Source organism: Rhodnius prolixus, unplaced genomic scaffold (assembly GCF_049639745.1).
Source record: "Rhodnius prolixus isolate KJV_2025 unplaced genomic scaffold, Rpr scaffold_10, whole genome shotgun sequence".
NCBI classification, from domain to species: Eukaryota; Metazoa; Arthropoda; class Insecta; order Hemiptera; family Reduviidae; genus Rhodnius; species Rhodnius prolixus.
The window spans coordinates 25,076,757-25,098,808 of NW_027411615.1; the positions used below are offsets into that span (position 1 = coordinate 25,076,757).

The window sequence follows — 22,052 nt, forward strand, 5'->3', positions numbered from 1 at the left end:
GGAACCCATCAGCCTAGTGTAATGATACTCCATTGAGTCCATGTGAGTTAAAACTAGGTGAATGAGTCAGTCCTTTATTATTAGACAAAAATGTTTTTCAATTTTAAAATAAAATAGTAAATTTAATGCATCCAAACTTTTACACTAGAAATTTAAAAACTAACTTATTTATTTAATTATTCAAGTTACATAAATGTTTCTTCATTTTATCCGGCCATGGGTTTAAAAAAATATTAAATTTCATTTGTGTAAGCAAGAAGGGTATCAAATAATATTAGCGTGAAAAGCAGCAGGAGAGAAACTGTTTATATAATTTGGGAAATTGGTTTTTCTCTGATTTTGACTTTTCAACAAATGAATTAATTGATTACAAAAGAAGCATAATGGCTGACACTTTTTATGGTAGAACGGACATTTCATCATGTCTCTTCTTTCAAATTTCATACCAAATACCTATTCCTACTAGGATTCTATTGTAATGGGAAAGACAATACGTGCGCAAGACTTCACATGGCCTTCAGACGGAGCCACATTACAAGGACTTATTGAATTGAAGGGAAATAGTTAATTTTTTGTTTTTATATTATTGACGGATGCACAGAAGTATTTACTACAAAGTTATGCACTGTAATTAAATTAGATATCACTATCAGAACATTTAAGGATTAGATAATAACTTATTTAAAGACTTTCCCTTAAAATTTATTCTAATTCTAACTTCTACATTATTTCTAATTCCGACTTGAGTGATACATTTCATTTGTACAGACATACTACTGTTTCTAAAGCAGAGCATTTGCCTGCATACATACTTTAGAGTGAAGCTTCAGAATTATTCTAGACAAATAATTCAATTAAAATGTGAAATTACGAAATTAATGAAAAACATAGGATTTTCCAGAAAATTTAAGTAGAATTCACTCACTTAAATGGGATTTAAGGAAGAATTTTCTTCCCACAATTTTATTAGCAATAAGTAAAAAGTTTCCTAAACAGTGTATTTGTGAAAATAGGGCATTATATAGAAATGATCCATTAGAGCAATTGTTTGCTACCTTTTCTCACCCAGCATGAGTAAAATTCTTCCCCGAATTTCGTAGCAAACCCAAGTTATTATAACTAGATGCGTTATCTGTCCGTGAAGTCGAATGTTATCCTCTTGAATATTTATCCATATTTTAAAGTAGTATACAAATAAATCGCAACTTTAAGTGACAATAAAGTTTCTTTTATACACCTCAGCGATATGAGAATGGCAGTGGCGATTGCTGACGTTGAACTTGCTTTTTCTTTGTGCTTTAGACGGCATATAGTTTTGAAACACTGCACATTGGTGTGCCATAGCAAATCGTTTATGGAGCAGTGTTTTTGAAAAAGCCATTGGGCTGGTATCTTCATCACGAATGCCCGTATTCAAATGTTTGGGGAAAATATTTTTTTTTTAAAAAAAAAGAAGTTTTTAAAATACTTTTTTTTCTTTCTTTTTAATAATCACGTTTTTGGTCATTTGCAATCGTCCTTTTTAGTATGTATTTCAAAGCAGATGCAATGATGGTCAACTTTATTACTGTAATCAATTATTTATGTTTGTAAGACACAGTTTTACATACTATACGAGTAACCGAAACGGCGAAAAACAAAACTTCAGAAATCGTACCAAAGAAAAAAGGCGATCATATCTTGTATTTTTTATGTTTTTTTTTTGTTTGTTTATTAATCAATTTAGTTTTAATATTTAGCACTTACCTAGAGTAATGATCGGAAATCTTTTCAATTTTGGCCCTTAATTGTTCACAAGATGGCGGGGAAATAGCCTCCAGGAATGTAAGTATTGGATGAGACAAAGTTAGGACGCTTTCATGGCGAGGTCCAAAATTATCCAAAGTTTTTACCAATCCCTAAAACATTTTTAATGATGTAAATAGAATATCTGCCCTCCTAAAATAGGATAAAAAAAAAGTCACAGAAAAGAATCAAATATTAGGGATGCTAATGATTATAGCAGTCGATGCCTCTTACAGATCATGGTACGCGGTAATTAACAGTGTTTTCTGTAATGAAAAACACTCTGGAGGCCGACTTTTGAAAAGGCACTTCAGTTGTTGACGCGGCTTAAATTAAAGAAAAAAAAAATTGTAACAATAAATACTAATAAAAAATTTCTGTTATTGAATTGCCATGACATTTACAGATCAATTGGTAAAAATCACTTTTTTGGCCCAGGAAAAGTCGAAAATATTTCTTGTGAAAACTCAAAAAAGAAAATCTAAATGATAACATCTTTTCGCTAGTAGTAACAAAAAGTAAAAATGTTCAATTCAGGGCAATTACCTCTAATAATTCTTTTGATTCAAATAGAAGCTCCTTGGTTCTAACAACAGTTTCTACATGTTTACATTTATCTTCAACAGCCATCAACCCAGTTTCAAAACCATGCTGTTCATTTTCAAATTCCTATAATCCAAATTTTTAAAAAATTATAACCAAAACTTGTTAATTAAAATGTGATTAACACGAGATATCTAAACATCTTTACCTCCCACAAAGATGATAATTTGGACAATGTATCCTTTCTGCTTTCTAGTTCTAATTTTATTAAGTTCCATTCATCATTAACAGTAGAAACTTCAGAATTGACTGTTGCTGCACTACTTGCATCCAAAAACTGTTCAATTTCTCTTGCTCTGTCGTTAAGTAAATCTATGTCCATTTGATGATGCTATGTTCAAAAAATAAAATAACATTGTATGAATAATTTTATTAATAAAACTGTTTTTTTTTTTTAAATTCAAATGCAGCGTATTATTGGAATTAATCATTTCTAATATCCTAATATCTTAGAAACTTCAGAACAAAAATTAAAATAAAGAAATTAATATTATAATAGAACTTACAACTATATCTCTGAGGGCTTGTTCAAGTTTTTCAATATTAAATCTCAATCCGCCTAAAGTAGAAACTGGATCATCTGAGAATCTAACTCTTTGCAAAATTGACTGTGCTCCAGCTAATGAATCTTTAAATAATCCAGATAATTCTAATGCTTGCGTCAATTTCGCTTCAAGTGATTTAGCTGTATTTAATGTGTTTCGCAAAAGTTGTGTACACTCTTGATGTGATTTACTAATGATTTCTTGATCATCGCTGTTCAATGATGGCCATATACTTTGACCAGCTTTATGTATCTCAATTGATACTAAATCGTGTAAACGTTTTTCATCGGAGAAATGCCGCTGGAAAAACATATATGGTTTAGCTTGTAATAATAAGAAATAATTTTGTATTTTTCGAAATGGGAAACTGAAATTGGGTCTATCATGGGAAGTTTAAATTTTATACTTCTGCGAATTACAAATTATTTGAACAAATGTTCGGCTAAAATTTAGCAATTTCGATTTTAATTTTTTTACAATTTCACGAAATGATTCTTATTTTCTTGGCATTGGCTTTTCACCAGACAGCCATTCTATCACTCAAAAATTATGTTAGTACTTTCTAAAAAACTGTAAAAAATTTGCTAACAAAAACAAAAAAAAATTAAAAACGACTTACATGGTGATCATTGAGCAGTGCTTGTAAATCAGAAATGCAGAAGCCATTTTTGCCAACTTGTAGTCTTTCCTGAGCGTCTTGTACCCAACTGAATAATTTTTCCCTCAGCGTTTCATATAAACAACGATAACTGAAATTATAGTTTTACCATTATTATTATCAATTGAAATTATTTTATAAGCTCTGATTAATAAGATATAAGTACTTTTTATGATCAGTAAGGTATTGTCCTCTTTCACTAAGATGTTTCGGTAAAGTCTGCACCAAGGTCGAAGCTTCACTTAATCGGTTTTGTAATGTATCCGGCAGTCTATCTTCGTATTTAAAGGCATCAATTACTTTCTCTGCTGATTTAATATGATCTTCAACTTTCGCAGCTAATTGCTAAAAAGGAATAAATAAAAAGTTTAAATTTTGTCTTCGAAAAATAGAGATCACCTGCTGGGGTTCTTACGCCATGAGGTAGGTAAGAAATAAAAAAAAAACAGAGATTCCGTGAGAATACCTTATGCTTTTCTTCTTCTCTTTCAACACTTTCCTTCGGTATTTCCAGTAATGGTCTTTGCTTCACTACACCTTCATGTGTGTGCAACCAGTCTAACAAAACATCCAACTCTGCAGCTAGTTTCATATGTTGCTGTTCAGCATCAAGATGTTTTTGTCTTTGATTTTCCACTGCTCTTCTCAGTGCTTGTAATTGTTGTTTTAGTGATTGTAATTGTTCTGTAATGCTATTTTGGTCTGCCGCAGAACCTTCAGCAGCTATTTGTTCTCCTTTGTCTGTTGCTGATGCCAAAAGTGCTTCACAAGACTGTATTCTTAATATAACCTGAAACAAATTTATTGATATCATTGGCTTGCAAGCAAAAAAAAAAGTTCTTGAAATTTTCTCTTACCACAGTTACAATTACAATTCAAAACATTTCTTTAAATTTGAATTTTTTAGTTACTATTAACATTTAATCAGTATTTAAACCATTGGAAAGTTGGTATACAGTTGCTACATTCTGTGATAAACAAAGAACATGAATAGACAATCAGGCAGGGCGCTCCAACAAAACTTAAAATAGTGCCTAACATATATTAAAATCTTCAGAATCTTTCTGAAGCAAATTTTTGCAGAGTAAACTTTAAATAATATTGACAGGTTGTAATAATCAAAAATTAAAAAATATACATATATAGTTTCCATGTTTTCTAGAAAATTCATTAAACTCAGAAACATTTATGGGATTTTGGGCAGATTTAAATATTATAATGATGGAATTTATTCAGTTGGTGCAACCATAAGTTGGTTTGAAGAAGCAGTTATGGAAGAAATCTGGAATTTTAAGACTCCCTAGAACCTCCAAAATTCAATTTTTCTGAACAAAATTGCAAATAAATGTGACAGTATTATTTTCAAGCAAAGTTTATAGAACTCTGCGAACTGCGAAAACAAAAACCTCAGTGTGGATGCGGACTTCCTGATTTCGTTCGTAGAAGAGTAGAAGTAAAGTGTAATGAAACAGAAATATCAAATCAAGCTCACTGGTATGATTTTTGTAAATTTTTGACCTAGTACAATGGATACGAAGCTTGGCACCCAACCAGAAAAAAATATATATAAGAAAGCACTTATATTTGACTCAATCCTATTTAGCTTCTGTAGTGTGGGAAATGAAAAGGTGACTGAAACAAAAAATTTGAATTGAAACTTACATCATCGTATTTTCTAATTTTATCTTTAGTAGATTGTGCTGACGCTTCAATTTCAGTAACTATTGGCGTGTAAGTAGTGATAAATGTCATAATTTCATTAATAAGAGCAATAAACTGCTGCCTTAACCGTAACAATTCTCTTAAATGTGAAATTTCATCTTCTAAACTCTTTATTAAATCTTGTAAATTGATATGAATGGCTGATAAGGCTTCCGTGTTTTCACCACCTAGATTGTTCTTCCAGTCTTTCAATTCATCTAGCAATTCCTGAAAATTAAAAAAACGAATATTATTAAAACACATTCAAACAAGTTTTTCTTTTGCAATCAAGTTTTATCAAATAGACAATACTTGATAGGCGTTAATTGCAGCTTCCACGTCTTCAATTTTATTACCAACTGGTTTAGACAGTTCTTTCATACGATCTTTTACTTTGGTCATCAAAGCAGATGATTGATCCACCTTTTCTTGAATCTAAAACAATTAAAACAAAATAAAATATTTAGAATGAGAAAATAAGGAATTTCTTCGAAAACTAGCTAAGAATTTCTAATTCTTCTTTTTTTTATGAACCTCCACTTTCAAAACAAGCCAACCTAATATGTATGATCAAATCCTGGCGTAAATATAGAATGTTAGTACGAAAAAATACGTAACATTTGGGCATAGAAATAAAATGTTAGGGGAAAGTAGTAAGGAATATCTAGTTCAACTTGTATTAAAATGGTTGCAAGAGAAATCTTCTAATCATCACTATCCCAGATCTTTTCGTAAGATAAATTTTCTGGAAAATTATTTGAAACCAAGTGTTTGGGCTGAAAACTGACGAATAAAAGATAACTTTAAGAGAATTATACTTCCGGTTTCTTTTTTCTTTAAATTTGGTCATTTATTAACATATTTAATTCTCTGTAGTATTATACCATAAACTGTGCAATAACACATTGCAGTTTACTAAAATGGTGGAAAAAAGAAAAATGTATTTCCTTACGCCAACTAAGACAAGGTTTCAAAGAAAAAAGTTTGTATTAAATATTTTTTTTTAAAATTGAATAAATTAATAGCAATGGTTATTTTATTAACTAAAGACAAATTATTTACCTCTTTGAAATTTTCCAAAGCATCTCCAAGTGCTTTAATTTTAGAAGCAATATCTCTTTCAACTTTCAGTTCTCTTTGATCCAAATTACCAACAGTATCATTAATGGTTAAACGATCTGCATCGCTAAGATTCAACTTATTTGCAATTTCTCTTACATCTTTTAAATCGCCTTTTATTTGTTTGCATTCACTATTTAACTTGGAATACTATTGAACAATCAAGAGTCAATTAAATAAATTTATCAAAATTAAGAAAATCTTCAAACGCATTATAGAAAAGAAAACTTTACTTTATTAAGTTGATCTTGTATTACAGAAAGACTAGTAGCTCTAACTTCTCCAGAGAGTGCGACTTCAGCATGATTAAGCCATTGAAGAATTTTATCAAATTGTTGTTCCAGATCTTGTCTAGATAATAACAATTTCTTCAGCCAATCATCTTTGTCTTTTAATTTTTTTAACCAACCAGCATTTTCATCAACAATCGCTTAAAGTTAACATATTTCATCAGTTGCTAGATTGTTATTATAATTTATTAAATTAAATAGTTTTTACATGCGATTCACATTAGGCTCTACCTGTGACAAGTTTCTGCAGCTGTTCTCTCTCAGGTTCACTGCATTCCTTAAATAAGAGGTTTGCTTGTTTTTGTAAAGGTACGACGTCCTGTTCATTGAAGTCATTTAATGCTTTTATGTGTCCCTGAAATATTAATATTTGTTACAATAATCAATAATTTAATAATTAACTTTTAATTACAAACCGTAAAAATAATCACATTGTTATCAGCAATCTTAGCCTCAACATCCGACGATAGGAGAGGTTCGTGGCTAGATTCTTGAGGTAAACTTCCAGAAAGAGATCGTAGTTTTTCCTTTACTCCAACTAATCGTTTTTCAAATGCTTTTCTTTCTCCACTAGCTTCTTTCGCAACTTCTATTGCTGTTTTCAAATCTTTCACTAAATCTGAAACATGAAAAAATAATCAGTCTAATATTAGCCCTTTGTAAATAGATAGATAATGGTTTATTTGTAAAAATAGATTCAAAATCATGAGAAGTAATGTTGCTAAAGAATAGGATATTCTTGAAAAAACTAAGAGAAACTTTCAACGATGTAGCACCACTTTATCAAGAACAAGCCAAATTCATTTTATCTTTGTTTTCTCAATGACTGAAGGTTCTTAATTACGAAATACACTCGTAAAAGAGTTGGTTACGCTCACGAATTTAAGTTCTCAAACAATATGTTAGAACTATTGCACCTCAGTTCCAAAATTTGGCCTTTTGCAGCAATGCTAGTATCACATGACTTATTGAAAATTCACTAAGACTGTGAATGAACAAAAGACTGACGCTATTGCTAGTCTCTTGTTCATAACAACTCAATTTAGTTATTTTGTCCTTTTTAGGCATTTTCTCCTAAATTTGATATTGCAAGCGTTTTTAACTATTTTTGGAGCAAGTATTACTTAACTACAACTGGTGCTTAAAAACAGATAAAGCCTGTATTATGTATCCTTATCCAGTATAAACAATCGTGAATACATAAAATATTGAAATATTTAATATTAATTATGCGTACCTGAAGCACTGGATTTAAGATTTTGGATGTTTTGTTTAATTTCTTTGACTTCAAACGGTTCAAGTTCATTAGAAATGTTTCCTAAACGTTTCTCACAAGAATCTCCAATCACCTTCTTTCCTTCAGCTTCTTTCAAGAGATTCTTAAAAAAAGAGTTTCATTTATTTTTCTTTTGATTACATTACTATTGATGAATTATTGTAATTATTTATTTATATTATTATTCATCATTCATTAACATCATTAATAGAATTAAAGGCTACCTTTAATAGTTGTAAACGTTCCTCTGAAGCTTTAGTTTCAAAACCTATTGGTGGCTGATTTCTTAAATAAGATTCCTTCTCTGAAACCCATTGTTTGGCTTGACCTATATCTGCTTCAAGATCTTTCAATTCTTTTTCCGTAGATTTTAGTACTTCCTTTTTACGTTGAATTCGTTTTCCAAGTTCATTAAATCTTCTTTCAATTGCTTTAACCTGATAAACAACTTTTTTTTTAGTATTTTTAAAAAAAATATATAACCGAAAAAGGTGCATATTATAAATAAAATATGAATAATTTAATATAACGGCTTGGTCCGCACCTTAAGAATAAAGAGTAATTAAAAGTAATTCAACTTACTTGTTCTTCAACTTGTTGAGCATCTAGGTTGCTAACAATGTCAAAAACTTTTTCCGCTAGCTCTTTGATATTGCCCATTGTTAAGTTTACCTTGCCATCGTAGCTATCAGCAACGCTTTCCAAGTTAGTGATTCTCTGAGGTAATTCAATAGAATGTCCTTTCTCTATTCCTTCTAGTTGTTTTATAAAAGAATCTAAGAGTTGTTGAGCGTTGTTACAAGCTGTTCTGTAAGCTTCAACAACATTTTCATCAGCATGTTTCTTTGCTAACGTTTCTGCCAACTGGAAAAAAAGAGATCAATTAAACAGGAATAATTGTTGCAATAATTTCGAAATCATTATAATCTACTAACAAAGCTTTCAAGTTGATCAAGTTTTAGCGCCACATTATTATTGTGTTCACCACCGGGTAGTTCAGTTAATAGGCGATTCCTTTGTTCTACAATGCTGCTTTGTAGGGCGGCCATTGAAGCAAGTTCATTTTTAGCTGGTTCTGCACGTAGTTTCCAGGGCCGGTTTTTCCATTCATTAACTGCGGTCATCTGATTTCCAACCCAATCTTCTATTAATAATAACTGCTTGTCTTTTTCTTCAAGATCCAATACGACTTGAGATAATTGTCCCAGTCTACCTTCCACCTGGTATAATAAAAGTTCTATTAGAAAGGCAATTGTAATTAACAGGACACATGTTATACATTAATTATTTTAAGAAATTATTTGAATCCTGATTCGGAACTGATTACAATATGCAAAATACGTCAATAGTTGGGTTTTAACGGTCTCTTCGCCTAATAAGTTCTTCAGTTTCATTGCTGATTTACATTCTATACTAACTAATTAATGAAATTTAGGTTTAGTCCAATCTATTGAGGCGCGTTCAAGATCCTAGTGACCTCAACTAACTTCCTTCCGGCTCCACTTGCTACACTCGAGAGTCAGTGATAATAAGATCCTAATTAGATAAAATACTATAGAACTCTTATAGTTCAATGTCCAGTGGTGGACAGTGTTGCCTATAAAGGAGAGAACACAGTCTAAAGGCCACTAATGCGGTGAAAATGGCTATGTCCTCAGATTTTGACTAAAACTTTCATCCAAGAGGATTTTTTTGATCACATAAATATTATACATGAATCACAATTGAACACATGTTTTTACATAAAATTTGAAATAGTTTAGGACCAAATGAAGACGTAAATATATCAGAGAGAATCCACTCTATTCTATTAATACAAAGTCACTGTTTGGAACAAATGCTGTAAAAAATATTGTAATGAAAAAAAGAAATTGATCAACAAAAATGAAAATGTTAGAAAAATACACACAAAAGTCACTCAAATTAAATTAAAAATTACCTTTTTCGACACCTTATTCACTTTTCCCAAAATGCCTTTACTTCTAAGTTTCTTCAGAATTTTTCGCAATCGTATAACTTTCGGGTCATCATTGGGACCTTTACTCTTTATAACAGAAAACAAATAACATGCAAAGCGAATTAAAACAAAAGAACATGCTTGTTAAAGAAGAAGAAATAAAAAGAAAAATTATTTACTTTTTCTAACACATTCACAAATTTCCATGAAACCAAATCGGCTAGAAATTAAAACCTTATCATTGCTAGTTTCTAACAGCTCCTAAATTCTAAAAACTACTGCCTAAGAAGTTTTTCATGAAATTTAAAATGTAAAATAATGCCTTTTACTTGTAATACACAGGCATCATAATATTAGAATAAAATAAATTTACCTTTTGAAATTATTTTTATCTAAACTGCACTAATAATAAATTTCTACTTGCAATTAGCTACAGCTACAAAGTATATAGTTTCATTCTGCACAAACCTTTACTTTTCTTTTTTAATAGATAATTTGTTTTCTTTAGAGAACAGTGGATGAAAAAAACGCAGCAATTAGGGTGACAGATTTCTATATGAAATTTTATACATATATGAGATTTTTATATGTAAATATAAAAATAACATAATATACAAATATCGAATTAATTTCTATTCGTGAGAGATTAAATTAATAAAAGTTTTTTCTGCATTAGCTAAGGAAGTATTTTGAAAAGTAATGAATCGTTTCTCTATGTTTCTGGTACCACAAATGTACTACTGTTGCCCTTGGTTAGTGCTACTTTAGAATTGCGAGAGGCAAAACGGTTCTACATCCATGTGGTCGTTTTATAATGCATACATGTCTACAACTCTAAAAAAATTCAAGATAAAAGAGACCAATGGCACTCGAAACTTATAGCAAGAATACAATATTTTCCAAAAAGCCTATGGGCTTTTGATGAAAAGAACCTCTTGAAAAAACGTAATTTGGGAAATGAAATTAATTAAAGCAAAAGCAACAATGTTCTTACTAATATTTTTTGTGTTATAGTAGTATGATGAGATTTAAACAAAAAAAGAAAAAAAGCTACACAACGACCGATATTGAACTAGATTAATGTCAATGCACACAAGAAGTTAAAATAAAAATAAATACACCATTCTATCTTTTTGAGCAAATTTGAAAAGTTCAAATTAAACTATTTTCTTATGGAAATACTAACCAAATCAATTAGATCCTCCAGCCTAACCCTAACATTTATTTCTTGATCAGGCAACGGTGCCGTTGTTGGATCCTGAGGACTGGAGGGTCTTGAAATACATGCAGCCGCTGCCTCACACGCTGCTACAGCTACTCCTAATCTTGTCTTTTCGCCTTGAAGTTTATTGTGAATTTGCTAGAAATATAAAATTAATGGATATTAATAACAAAATTTTAACTAGATAGATAAATTAGGTTTTGTAGACAAAAAAACAAACCTTTTTTTGTATCTTTTGGTTTTTTAATGGATTAAGAGTAAATAATAACAACTAAGTCTCAGATTATTTGAATTTTTGGGAAATACTAAATCACCTTAAAGGAATAAAGTTTATTTTCACAGCTAATAATTAATTAGAAGTGTGTGCACCAATCATAAATTTCCTTTTCCATAGGATCAACCGCTCCTCACCATTACCTTCAATCTCCCACAGTAACATCACTTATTAGAGAAGAAGAACAGGAACAAATCAAAATCGATTTCCACTCAACAAAGTAAAGCACATAACTGGTGATGAACCAAAACTAAAAGAGAAACAGGCTATTCCAAGCATGGAATTCAAAATTCAAGTTGGAGAAAACAATTTGAAGGAAAAAGCCAAAGGCCAAAAGTTATAGGAAAAATATAATGTAGGGACGATCATTCCTAATGAGGCCAAACAGTACATTAACAGCAGTCGACATTTTTCAAAGAAACCAGACTTTGGTTGTGAGGTGCGTACTGCTACGAACACGCTTGGACTAAGTCTCGTCTGCAAGGTTTGCACCACAAAATTGAATCTTGCGCAAATACTCAGAGCAATCAATAACTTTCCCTTTAGAGGGAAGACACAACAGATCCTTTTCTACATTATTAGGTCTTTTATTCCCTCTTCCGTATTAAAAAAAGAAAGAACATTTAAAAAAATATATAGCATTTTTCTTACACATGAAGATACGATCAAATTGTATGAGAAGATGTTCTCATAATTCTTAAATCAAACATTAACTTCATTACAGAACTTACCTTGTGGTGCTCTACTTGTTTTTTAGCTTCATTGATATCATCTGATGGTTGGAAATCCGTTCCAAGGGAGGCTTCGTATTCATTCAAATTAACCATAATGCTTTCTAATGTTCGCTCATATTCCAAAAACTTTTCTAGAGATTCATCCAATCGTGATTTTATCTGTTTGGCCGTATGCAATAATGAATTGTAACTTTCTTGTACATTATTTAACTGTTGTTCAATAGTTGGCTTTATCTGTGGAGTAGTTTTCACATACTTCTCTATTTGAATAAATCCTTTTGTTCTTAAATCATTTAAATTGCTTTGATATCTGTAGAAAAATTGAAGAAGGGTATGATTAACTTTAACTCGTGACTGCCATCTCGCCCAACAACAAACGACTTCCTCAAAGAGCTGATTTTGAGTACTACCCACAACTTACAAAAATAAAACTTAACATTACAACTCTTTGGGAAGAGGTTTTTGGTATTGATTCCTACTTTTCTCGGTCTAAAGATGATGGAAAATTCGTATTGCATTTCAGTTTGGGCTACAAAGTCTTAGGTTTAAATCTGTATTCAACATTAAACTGAGGCGCTTTTTAAATGTCAAAAAGTGTTTTACTAAACTTTATCTTTCTACAGAATTTCAAAATTGGATGTAGAACTACAGAGTTTCTACAAACTCTATTAGTCCATTTAGATCTTTGTAACTTAAAAAGTAATTCTGCATAACAGTTTTGAAAAGATTATAAAGTTTTGTAAAAGATAGAGAAATGCCCATTAATCTGGTAATGGATTATGTATAGTAGGTTCACGAATGTTTAGCAGATTAGATTTTTTGTGGAGGAGATTAGAATACTTCTTTTAAAGAGACAATCTTTGGGTAATTGTGAAGTGATAAGAATTAGTGCTGTCTTGTTCTTTCTTTATAGGCACTTAAGTAGGATCCAGAAGAAAATTATCCAGGGCTTAAACTTTCTCTTTTTCAAATAATAATAATATTAATAATAAATAATTGATACTAATATCTCAAATAGACTCTCTTACTGGAATATATATTTTATAATATGTAAGTAAAGTACCAATGAATGTTGCTTTGTACTAAAAAGAGTTAGTTCTTTGTAATTCTTACTAATTTGATTTTCAAACATCATTTTTAAAGATGCTTAACATATAAAACTACAATTATGCTTACAATTTTTTAAGTAATCAAAACAAACTTACCCCACAATGTCAGCTAACAAAGAATTATGCAACTCTATTTGTTCTTGAGTTTGTTCCTTATTTGTAATGTACAAAGAATTGTGGGCCATTAATTGGAAAGAAACTTGAAGTAGCCACTTTTCTATATCTTGTAAAGATTGATGATAAGCTGAATGTTCTTTCATTTCTAACTCCAATGCTTCTCGGTTTTCAGTGCATAATGCTTCAGTTTCTTCCCATTTTTTAATTAAAGATGTTATCTTTTCATTTGCATCATTATTGTTAGCCCAAGTGCTTAATTCTGAAGCTTCTTTTTTTAATCTGTCCAATTCATTTTTCTTCCCCATCAAATCGCTATGCATATGTTTCAACCTGTGTAAAATCAAAATAATAGTTCTTCAATTAGCAATTTTCGGGAAGAGTTTTTTACTGAACTATTTTAATAAGTTATCAAATTTATTAACTTATTGCAACTTGATTTGTTTAAAAACATTATTATCTAGAAAAATATCGTTACCTCTCGAATATCGTTTTCATTTCGCCAAGTTCTGCTTTAGTATCATACTTTTCCTTAAGTTTCTCAACAACACCATTTAAATACGAATCTATCTTATCAATGTTATCATAGAAATCATCCCAACGAGCAATAGCTGTATTTAATTGGGCTATGACGGACTTTAAATCAATTGTTAGCTGTTCCCATGAATTATGCAATTCAGCAACTGCTTCTCTCAAAGATTCCTGTCTATCAATAGGAGTTCTATCCAGTGCCCTTTTAAATACGTCCTCCATAACCGACATTAGGTGTTGTCCTAATAAAGAATACAGTTTTTATGTTAAGATTCTATGTTATTCTATATTATAACTTACAAAGATTTAAAAACAACAATTTTTTGAAAATTTTACCTTCTGTTATTCTGTTAGTAACAAGATTAACAGTATGAAGACGATCTTTCAACCATTCTCGACTACCAACACCAACACAGTCTTTGACAGTTCCATGAGCTCTCTGTAACCATTCTTGTAAATCTGATTTAGCCTTAAGGAACTCAGTGTGGTCCGATAAGTTCTTTTCAACTTTTGAAACAAGTCTGTAATAAAAACAAAAAATGTATGTAGTACGTATGAAATGAAAAATAGTAATAAGAAATTATAATTTTTATGACTGAATTAAACATAAAACCAATTTCAAAAAGGCAAAGACACAGAAGTTACTTACTCTTGAATTGCAGTAAATAGTTCTGCATATTTTGCTTGCCATTTCACAGTTTCATCTCTAACCCAATTACATGCGGACATTTCCATAAGAACTTCACATCTATCACTCAAATCTTCAATGGCCGGCTTTTTGCCAGTAATTTCTTCTAATAAGGCATGTACACGATCCAAATCTGAAGTGGATTTAGAATCAGCATTTTCTATAGCTAATTTTGATTCTGAATCAACTTTTGGTTGAAATTCTAACAACCAATTTTTTACTGAATCCCTAGCTATGGTAAATTCATCCCAAGCAGCAAGACATTTGGATATGTTAGACTGAGTATCACGTAGAAGTGATTTCAAAGATTCAAGACTAGATTTTAATTGAGATGAATCACTCTTTATCATATCCTTGCCATCTGGTCCTAATTGCCCGATGATTGCTTGACCTTTTTCTAAAGCAGATTCAACAAGTGCTTCTCCTGCAAAATAATTCATTAAATAAATTTTACAAAAACCTTCGTGACAATATTTTTCAATAAAACTAAGTTGATTGTGTCGTCAAAAAATGATCTATCTTAAAGTTTATTAATTTTACTAATTAGCATCATCACTGGTCATGGAAGTTGTAGCAATACAGAAATTCGGTAATATTGCAAGGAACACTGTCATACGTGCTCTCAAGTGTACAGGCTTTTGACAATTCATCCACGAACTGAATAAACTATTAGCAGGCTTCTTTGGTCCTAGTTTACAAGTGCAAATGGGAAGTAAAGGCAGAATCTCTTTGAAGAATGAAAAGGTTTCTTTAATTAGTTTTAGGTATAAGTATTTCTTCTCTGAGGTAATTTCATTTTGAGCTCTGCGCTTGAAATTTCTGAAATCATAATCTTCCACTTTTGGGAGTCATACGAATACTCGATATCTCAGAGAAGTTTTTCTTCTTGACTAAGGTTAAAGAGGGTACAGAATCTTAAGAAGCAAGATCCCACAAGGTATTCAATGTGAACTACATTAAAAATAATAAAACTATGGAAGATTATTTGCTAGCTTTTGTTTTGGTTATTATTAATATTTTAGGGTCTTAAATGTTTTAATTAATTTCAAAGCTATAAACTTAAATCTTAGTTTTCACTTACCTTTAGGGAAATCGTTATTAATTTCTGCCAACTTTGAATGTTTTTCTTTAATAGCTTTTTGTTCTCCGTGAGGATCACTACACTGTTGTATCTGAATTCGAGTTTTTCTGACCCAATCAACGGCTTCTTTTTGTGCTAGTGAATAACCATCATAATTCTTCACCTGTTCTTCAAGGGTTTTTATTAAGGATGTCACCAAATCTTTAAGTTTATTATACTCTTCAATATTTGCTTCATAGTCTTTCTTGGGTACTGATTCTTTTTCTAAACGATTCTTTAATTTATCCACCTAAAAATGTTTATTATTAACAATATAACTTTCGCTTATAAAAATGGCTAATTCAGCCATATTAAATAGAAGCTTACAAGTTCTTCTTGAGATTTGATTTGTCTTGCAAGTCCTTTAAACTTTTCAAGTTCAGCTTTAGTGTCAGAAATATCAACATTATCTCCACGGTTAGCTTTCAGTTTCATTTCTACCAACCATTCTTGCAATGAATTGTTCATCTTTTGTAAATCCTCCAATTCGGCACCCCGAGATGTTAGATTTTGTCTTAAGTTCTACAAATTACATGTTATTGTTATTTTTACCATATTAGCATTAAAGGTTTAAACATTGAATAACTTATATATCCTGTCTTGATACATACCTGAACATCAATTATAAGTTTTTCAAACTCTTGTTTCAGAGATTCGCTGTCTTCCTGTATTTTGGCTACCCCGCTTTGTTCAGTATTGAGAATAACTTTTTCTTTAAGTTCAAGAGCATAACGTAAACGATTCTGACCCTGTTCCAATGCTTGTTGCAAACCTTTAACTACTCCTAATCTTGAACTTACTTCTGCTACAGTATTTGGCATTTCACTGCAAACTGCCACCTATAAATGACAGTACAAACATTGAATGCAAAATTTGTTTAAAATGTTGCAATTGAAATTGGAATATTCTAAACAGATGAAATTGGGTAAATTTAAATGGACTGTTGAATGAGCTGCTTGTTCCAATATAACAGAACTGCGAACGGAAAATTGAGACAAATTAAAAACTGTATGAGTTAATAGCTTTTGGGAAAAATGGGTATAGTCCTCTGAAAGTATGGTTAAAGAAAAAAAAAGATTAGATAATATCTCTGTCTATTCTTTAGGAAAAAGAAGGGACTAAAAGAGGATGTAAAATCTATAATCGTCTCTGCGATCAGGTAGAAAAAGGCAAAGAAAAGATACAAAATTTTAAGGGATTCACGATGTAGAACACAGAAAGGAGGTTCCAAAGTTTGGAAGGCTGAAAGCAGTTTTGACCAACACTATCAAATATGCAGTCATTAAGATCTGGAGAGCATCTTACAAGTAAAAGAATGTCGTAGTATTTAAAAGCCTAATATTAAAAGGTGCACCTTTTCTCTTGTTTTCTCGACCCACTGCTGGCATTCCTGATAGAGTGAATTGTGCTGCTGATGTTCTTGATAGTGTAATTCTAATCTTCTCATTACTTCCTTAGCAAGTGATAGTAATGCATTATATTTTGTAGTTAACTGCATCATTGCATTTGAAACTCGAGTATCGGCACATGTCTCTAACAAAATCTGAAAATAAAGAAATTAGCTACCAACTTTTGTAGTGCTTACGTGCAATTTTAAGCTAATTTTTTCAATCAAACCTGAGCTTTCAGATTCAAATTGTCCAACTGTTGCTGCCAACCGAATAATGTTTGTAAATGGCCTTGAAAAAGTTCAAGTGTAGTTCTTTTTTGTTCTAAGGAACTTTGTAACTTATTAAATGATTGAACAGACTCTTCAGTTTGACTTAACCATTCAACAGCTTCTTTGTACTGATCTTCGTATTCAGTCCATTTCATTATACCATTCTAGAAAGAAAGAAAAAATGAAAATATACAGTAATGGTTATTAAAACTGTAATGGAGATTAAAACTGTAATGGAGATTAAAACTGTAATGGAGATTAAAACTGTAATGGAGATTAAAACTGTAATGGAGATTAAAACTGTAATGGAGATTAAAATTAAGAATAAGGACAATCGATAGATGAAGCCAATAGTAGAGATTATTCAAGAAAATGAAATTGTAATTTATTTTAATGAATGTTTTAAAATAGTTAAGTGTGCTCATTGTAACGAATTAACAAACTGGGGAAGAAGTAAAGGAGAATGAGTACAATGGATTGGGAATCGTTCAGTTAACAACAGTTTTTAGTTTCCGAAAGAAATACTTACTTCCTGTAATAGCTATTTCTCTTCATTGCACATTTGTTAGAAGATAATATAATATACCCGAAACGCTATGTATGTGGTATTGGGTTCGATTTACGGACTTGGCCTTGGATTTTATTTAATGGTTAATATGTAAATACAACAGAAAAGTATGTTTTGCTAGTCGCATCCGTCCACGAAACCTAATTTGGTATTTGTATGTAAAGCCGTCTGGAAAAATAGGATACAAGATATAATATACAGATTATTTTACCTCCAAAAGTGTTTTTGTTTGATTCAAGTTATCTACATAATTATCAAATTCATCTTGAAGTAGAACTACTTCCTCTTCAATAACTTCCTTATCATCTGAATCAGCTAAAGCACACGCTACTTCACCCAATTGAAGAGCAGCTTCTAACTTCTTTTGTCCTTCTGGCATTTCATTTTGAAGGATCTATTTTACATTGTAAAATTTTAATTTTAAGAATCATGATTCATTTCCAAAAAAATAAAATATAAACCATCAAAATACCTTCAAATGCGTAAGTTTTGTAGCTAAAGATTCTTTATCGCCTGTAGGTTCTGCACATTTACTAAGTTTTTCTTTAGCCGCTCTCAACCAGGTGCCAAAATCATTGCCAGCATCAATGAATGCTTGATGACCTTCCACAGTTTCTTTTTGTTTTTCATAAATTTCTTTAGCTGTCTTGCTTAATGTTTCATATTTATTTGTAATTTCAGAAGCAGGTGCAGCTTGTTGTAGATCTTCAGCTTTTGATGTAACCGACTGAATCATTGGTTCAAAAGAAACTATATCCTGCACAATACTATTAGTTTGGCGGAGTGTTGCTTTGCGCTCAACTATGCTTAGGGAACTAAGTCCGGATGCTTGTCCACGTTTAGCCTTTGATACCTAAAATATTACTGTTCGTTAGTTGTTTTATTTAAATTTACTCGAGTAAATTTGTAAGAAGGAATTGGAAAATAATGCTTCTAATTAACAATATCGAGGGGGAAAAATTAAGAAAATGAAATCTTTAATGAAACAGTATCTCTAATATAAATGATTAACTGTGAGTGGTATAAACATCAATCTGAAGAGACAATTCTAATTAGAACCGGAAATAAAAGAAAAAGTTGTGCTCCTGTAGAATATATAGGAAATAATACGTAATTATGAAATAATTGCCTAAATAAGTTTAGCACAAAATTTGCTGAAATCTCCGAAAATGATTACCTTTTGCTCGCAGACTTCCATAAGTTTAGCCTCTCTGTCAGAAATCCATTGCTGTAACTGAGAATACGACGAACTATAATCAGCCCATTGGAGAAGACTTGTTTCAAGATGTACTTTAGCTGTCGATATTTTCTTAATAAGTCGCTCCCATTCAGTCTGAATTTCTTTTAGGGCAGCTTGTATCTCTTCACGGCCGTCACTTCTTGTCATGCGTAACACTTTTTCACCACAATTTACAGTCATATGTACTAAATTCTGGCCTTCTTCTCTTCGATTAGTTAACTCCTACAATTCATAACAAAATAGTTGACAAGATTAAAATTAAGAAAGATAAATTAAGAAATATCAAGGGTTTAGACAATCGCCGAGACATGATATTTCTTTTAGCATATTAATGCTATAATATTTTTTAAAAATCTTTGTTCGTTCGGTTCTTGACGTACGTCTATCAGGCCAGCCACCTAAAAACGCTTATTTATTTTTGCTACGGTCAATCCGCTTATACCTTGAATGCAGGCACCAAAATTGTACACTCGCTTCCAATCAATAGTGTCGCAAATACTTTGCAGTGAGACCTCTAATTTGTATGGGCTTCCGTTGAAAGTGAAATGTTTGCAAATATTGACAGATAATTGACTATCGAATACAAATGGAAAGGATATAATATTTTAGAAATCATGTCTTTACCAAATTTTTTAAATGAGAAACGAAGTCAAAATAGATAATTGGTTTTCGTCTACATTTTTAAGCTTATCAATTATGCAGGCATCCACAAGAATGCCAAAGTTTGGTTACTGAAGAGTCTCTTATTTCTGGGGAGAATATTGGAGGGGCACCAACTTAACCAAGTTACAACGAGCAAGGGATTCCTGAATTACAATAATAACATAGTTCTGCTAATAATTTACCTGGATCTGAGCTAGTCGTGCTTCCAAAACTTCTTTGCTAGAAGAAGAAGAAGCTGCACTAGATTCTCTTATAATTTCTTTCGCATTTTCCAACCATTTCTTTGTTTTTTCCAAATTACTTGCGTATTGTTCATGCTGTTCACAGTTTGTTTCAACTTTATGCAAAACATCCTTTGCTAAATTTAACTGCACCTGCAATCCAGTAATTTAATAATAATAATCGAAGGAGAATACACTGCTATAGTAATACAGGAAAAATGTTTATTTGCCCTCATTTCTCTGATTTTTTTTCCTCTCTTTAATGTATGGGGGACAATATCTAAGTCATTAACGCCTGGAATCTTTTCTGTACTGCCAGCATCCTCTCGTTAAAGGCAAACATTGTCTACCACCGAACTGTGCGCTGTAAGAGAATCTTAAAATGGGAAATCCAAGGATAGGCTATACATGAACCTCCATGAGGAAGCCCAATGCACTGCACTAACCACTGAGTATTCCCTAACCCCTTCACTGAGCTTAATAAGCATTTAAAAACCTTATTTATCGATATAATTACTCTAAAATGCATGAACATTAATAAGTGGGGTGTTTAAGCTGTAAAATTCCTTAATGTGGATTTTGGTAATTTGAGTGAGGTTACGCTGCTGATGTGGGAAATTTTTCAGTTAGTTCTGCTAATGGATTAAAGGTTACAATGAAAATAATTAGCTAACAAGTAGCTAATTTAATTAATTAGCCATCTAGTAAACTGTTCAAAAATCAGAAAATGAGAGCTAAAGACGTTAGGCAGAGATATTAGTGAATTGGGAAAGAATGTATCATAACCTGCAATTCTTATACAATTTGATAAATAAGAAAGAACCAAAATATATTTAATTTGATATACAATATTTATGAAACAATTTATTCTACCTCATATCTTGAGTTAAGATGACGAAGTTGATTGTTGACGTAAGTATCTAAATGAGAAGAAAGAAGTGGTGCGGCTGTTTGGTTAATTTTTTGCACTTGATCCTGTCCACTTTCTAGCTTATTAAGGATATCCTGCAACAAATCAGCTGGCGTAAGAATTTTTATTCTCAGATATTATTCAAGAAAGTTTTAGCACAATATCTTTTGAGGTTTATAACTTAAAAAAAAAAATTATCAACTCGTTAATTAAAATATTATGTATAGTGTTATGTATACCAGGGAAAGATATCATCTTCAGCAGTCAGTGCAGTCATTTAAGTTCATGTAAATATATGTATTCTACCTAATATCTTGAAACTAAACTACTTCATTCACAATAATATTTTTGTAGTGTAACTATAAATATTAGTAAAATATTAATACCTTCACCGTTGCAACTTGTTTTCGTTTCTCTTCTATTGTTGCAAGTAACGCTGTTTTCTGTGCTTTTATCAAAATATCCATTTGTTGCAGCCAATCCGATATTTTCTCATATTCATCTTTATAATTACGCCATTGAAGTACCATTGCTTCAAGTTGCTCTTTTTGCACTTGGATATCTATGAAGAAACGAAGTTTATGTTAAATATGTATTAGATTTTTTTTATTCAGTTGCTATTAACAAGTGCATATAATCTTCAATACTTACTAAGAAGTAACTTATAACATCATTAAGTGATACAAATAAAAAAAAAACTGGAAATATTACAGTGAACTATGTTTAAGATGAGCTTAAATGAGCTTTCTCTGAAGAATTGAATGCAAGACCCGTTGGGATAAAGTAAGGAACACAACGATAAGATTAAACTTAGACATTAACCATGTCGAAAACCTAGAGAGAAAGCAACCTTAGATAGGACTTTGCTATTAGGCTAAAATGCAGAGCCTGCGAGATCTGGAAGAACATGAAATAATGCTTTACAGGAGACTTCGCGCAAAAAAACTGGAATAGAGTCGGAGAGCTAAACTAAAAAAGAAAAGGAATGGTTGTGAAGCATTCTGGATATTGCGAGGTAGAAGAAGTTTCTGATTGAGATGAACAAAAAGAAGAATTTAGAACTT

The 22,052-nt window shown here is 31.2% G+C and overlaps 1 protein-coding gene across 7 annotated transcripts in view; it reads right to left on the minus strand.

Moving 5' to 3' along the window:
• Positions 1-22,052, minus strand: part of Msp300 (Muscle-specific protein 300 kDa) — a 242,910-nt gene that overhangs the window by 78,374 nt on the left and 142,484 nt on the right. For 6 of the 7 annotated variants that reach the window (XM_074133140.1, XM_074133146.1, XM_074133141.1 and 3 more), the window contains 35 exons: positions 21,375-21,550; positions 20,952-21,083; positions 20,040-20,231; positions 19,132-19,416; positions 18,427-18,807; positions 18,166-18,348; positions 17,344-17,550; positions 17,081-17,269; positions 16,338-16,565; positions 16,054-16,248; positions 15,688-15,976; positions 14,568-15,030; positions 14,255-14,439; positions 13,866-14,160; positions 13,370-13,720; positions 12,162-12,474; positions 11,121-11,294; positions 9,917-10,021; positions 8,913-9,197; positions 8,560-8,841; positions 8,202-8,414; positions 7,939-8,080; positions 7,133-7,320; positions 6,933-7,056; positions 6,645-6,841; positions 6,355-6,561; positions 5,605-5,727; positions 5,254-5,520; positions 4,058-4,381; positions 3,758-3,936; positions 3,553-3,682; positions 2,895-3,233; positions 2,537-2,719; positions 2,332-2,454; positions 1,747-1,898 (listed from right to left, as the gene is read on the minus strand). In XM_074133140.1, coding sequence (XP_073989241.1) covers positions 1,747-1,898; positions 2,332-2,454; positions 2,537-2,719; positions 2,895-3,233; positions 3,553-3,682; positions 3,758-3,936; positions 4,058-4,381; positions 5,254-5,520; positions 5,605-5,727; positions 6,355-6,561; positions 6,645-6,841; positions 6,933-7,056; positions 7,133-7,320; positions 7,939-8,080; positions 8,202-8,414; positions 8,560-8,841; positions 8,913-9,197; positions 9,917-10,021; positions 11,121-11,294; positions 12,162-12,474; positions 13,370-13,720; positions 13,866-14,160; positions 14,255-14,439; positions 14,568-15,030; positions 15,688-15,976; positions 16,054-16,248; positions 16,338-16,565; positions 17,081-17,269; positions 17,344-17,550; positions 18,166-18,348; positions 18,427-18,807; positions 19,132-19,416; positions 20,040-20,231; positions 20,952-21,083; positions 21,375-21,550 — 7,801 coding nt within the window. The remainder of the gene's footprint in view (positions 1-1,746; positions 1,899-2,331; positions 2,455-2,536; positions 2,720-2,894; positions 3,234-3,552; positions 3,683-3,757; positions 3,937-4,057; positions 4,382-5,253; positions 5,521-5,604; positions 5,728-6,354; positions 6,562-6,644; positions 6,842-6,932; positions 7,057-7,132; positions 7,321-7,938; positions 8,081-8,201; positions 8,415-8,559; positions 8,842-8,912; positions 9,198-9,916; positions 10,022-11,120; positions 11,295-12,161; positions 12,475-13,369; positions 13,721-13,865; positions 14,161-14,254; positions 14,440-14,567; positions 15,031-15,687; positions 15,977-16,053; positions 16,249-16,337; positions 16,566-17,080; positions 17,270-17,343; positions 17,551-18,165; positions 18,349-18,426; positions 18,808-19,131; positions 19,417-20,039; positions 20,232-20,951; positions 21,084-21,374; positions 21,551-22,052) is intronic. The other variant, XM_074133145.1, reaches the window with a different exon arrangement.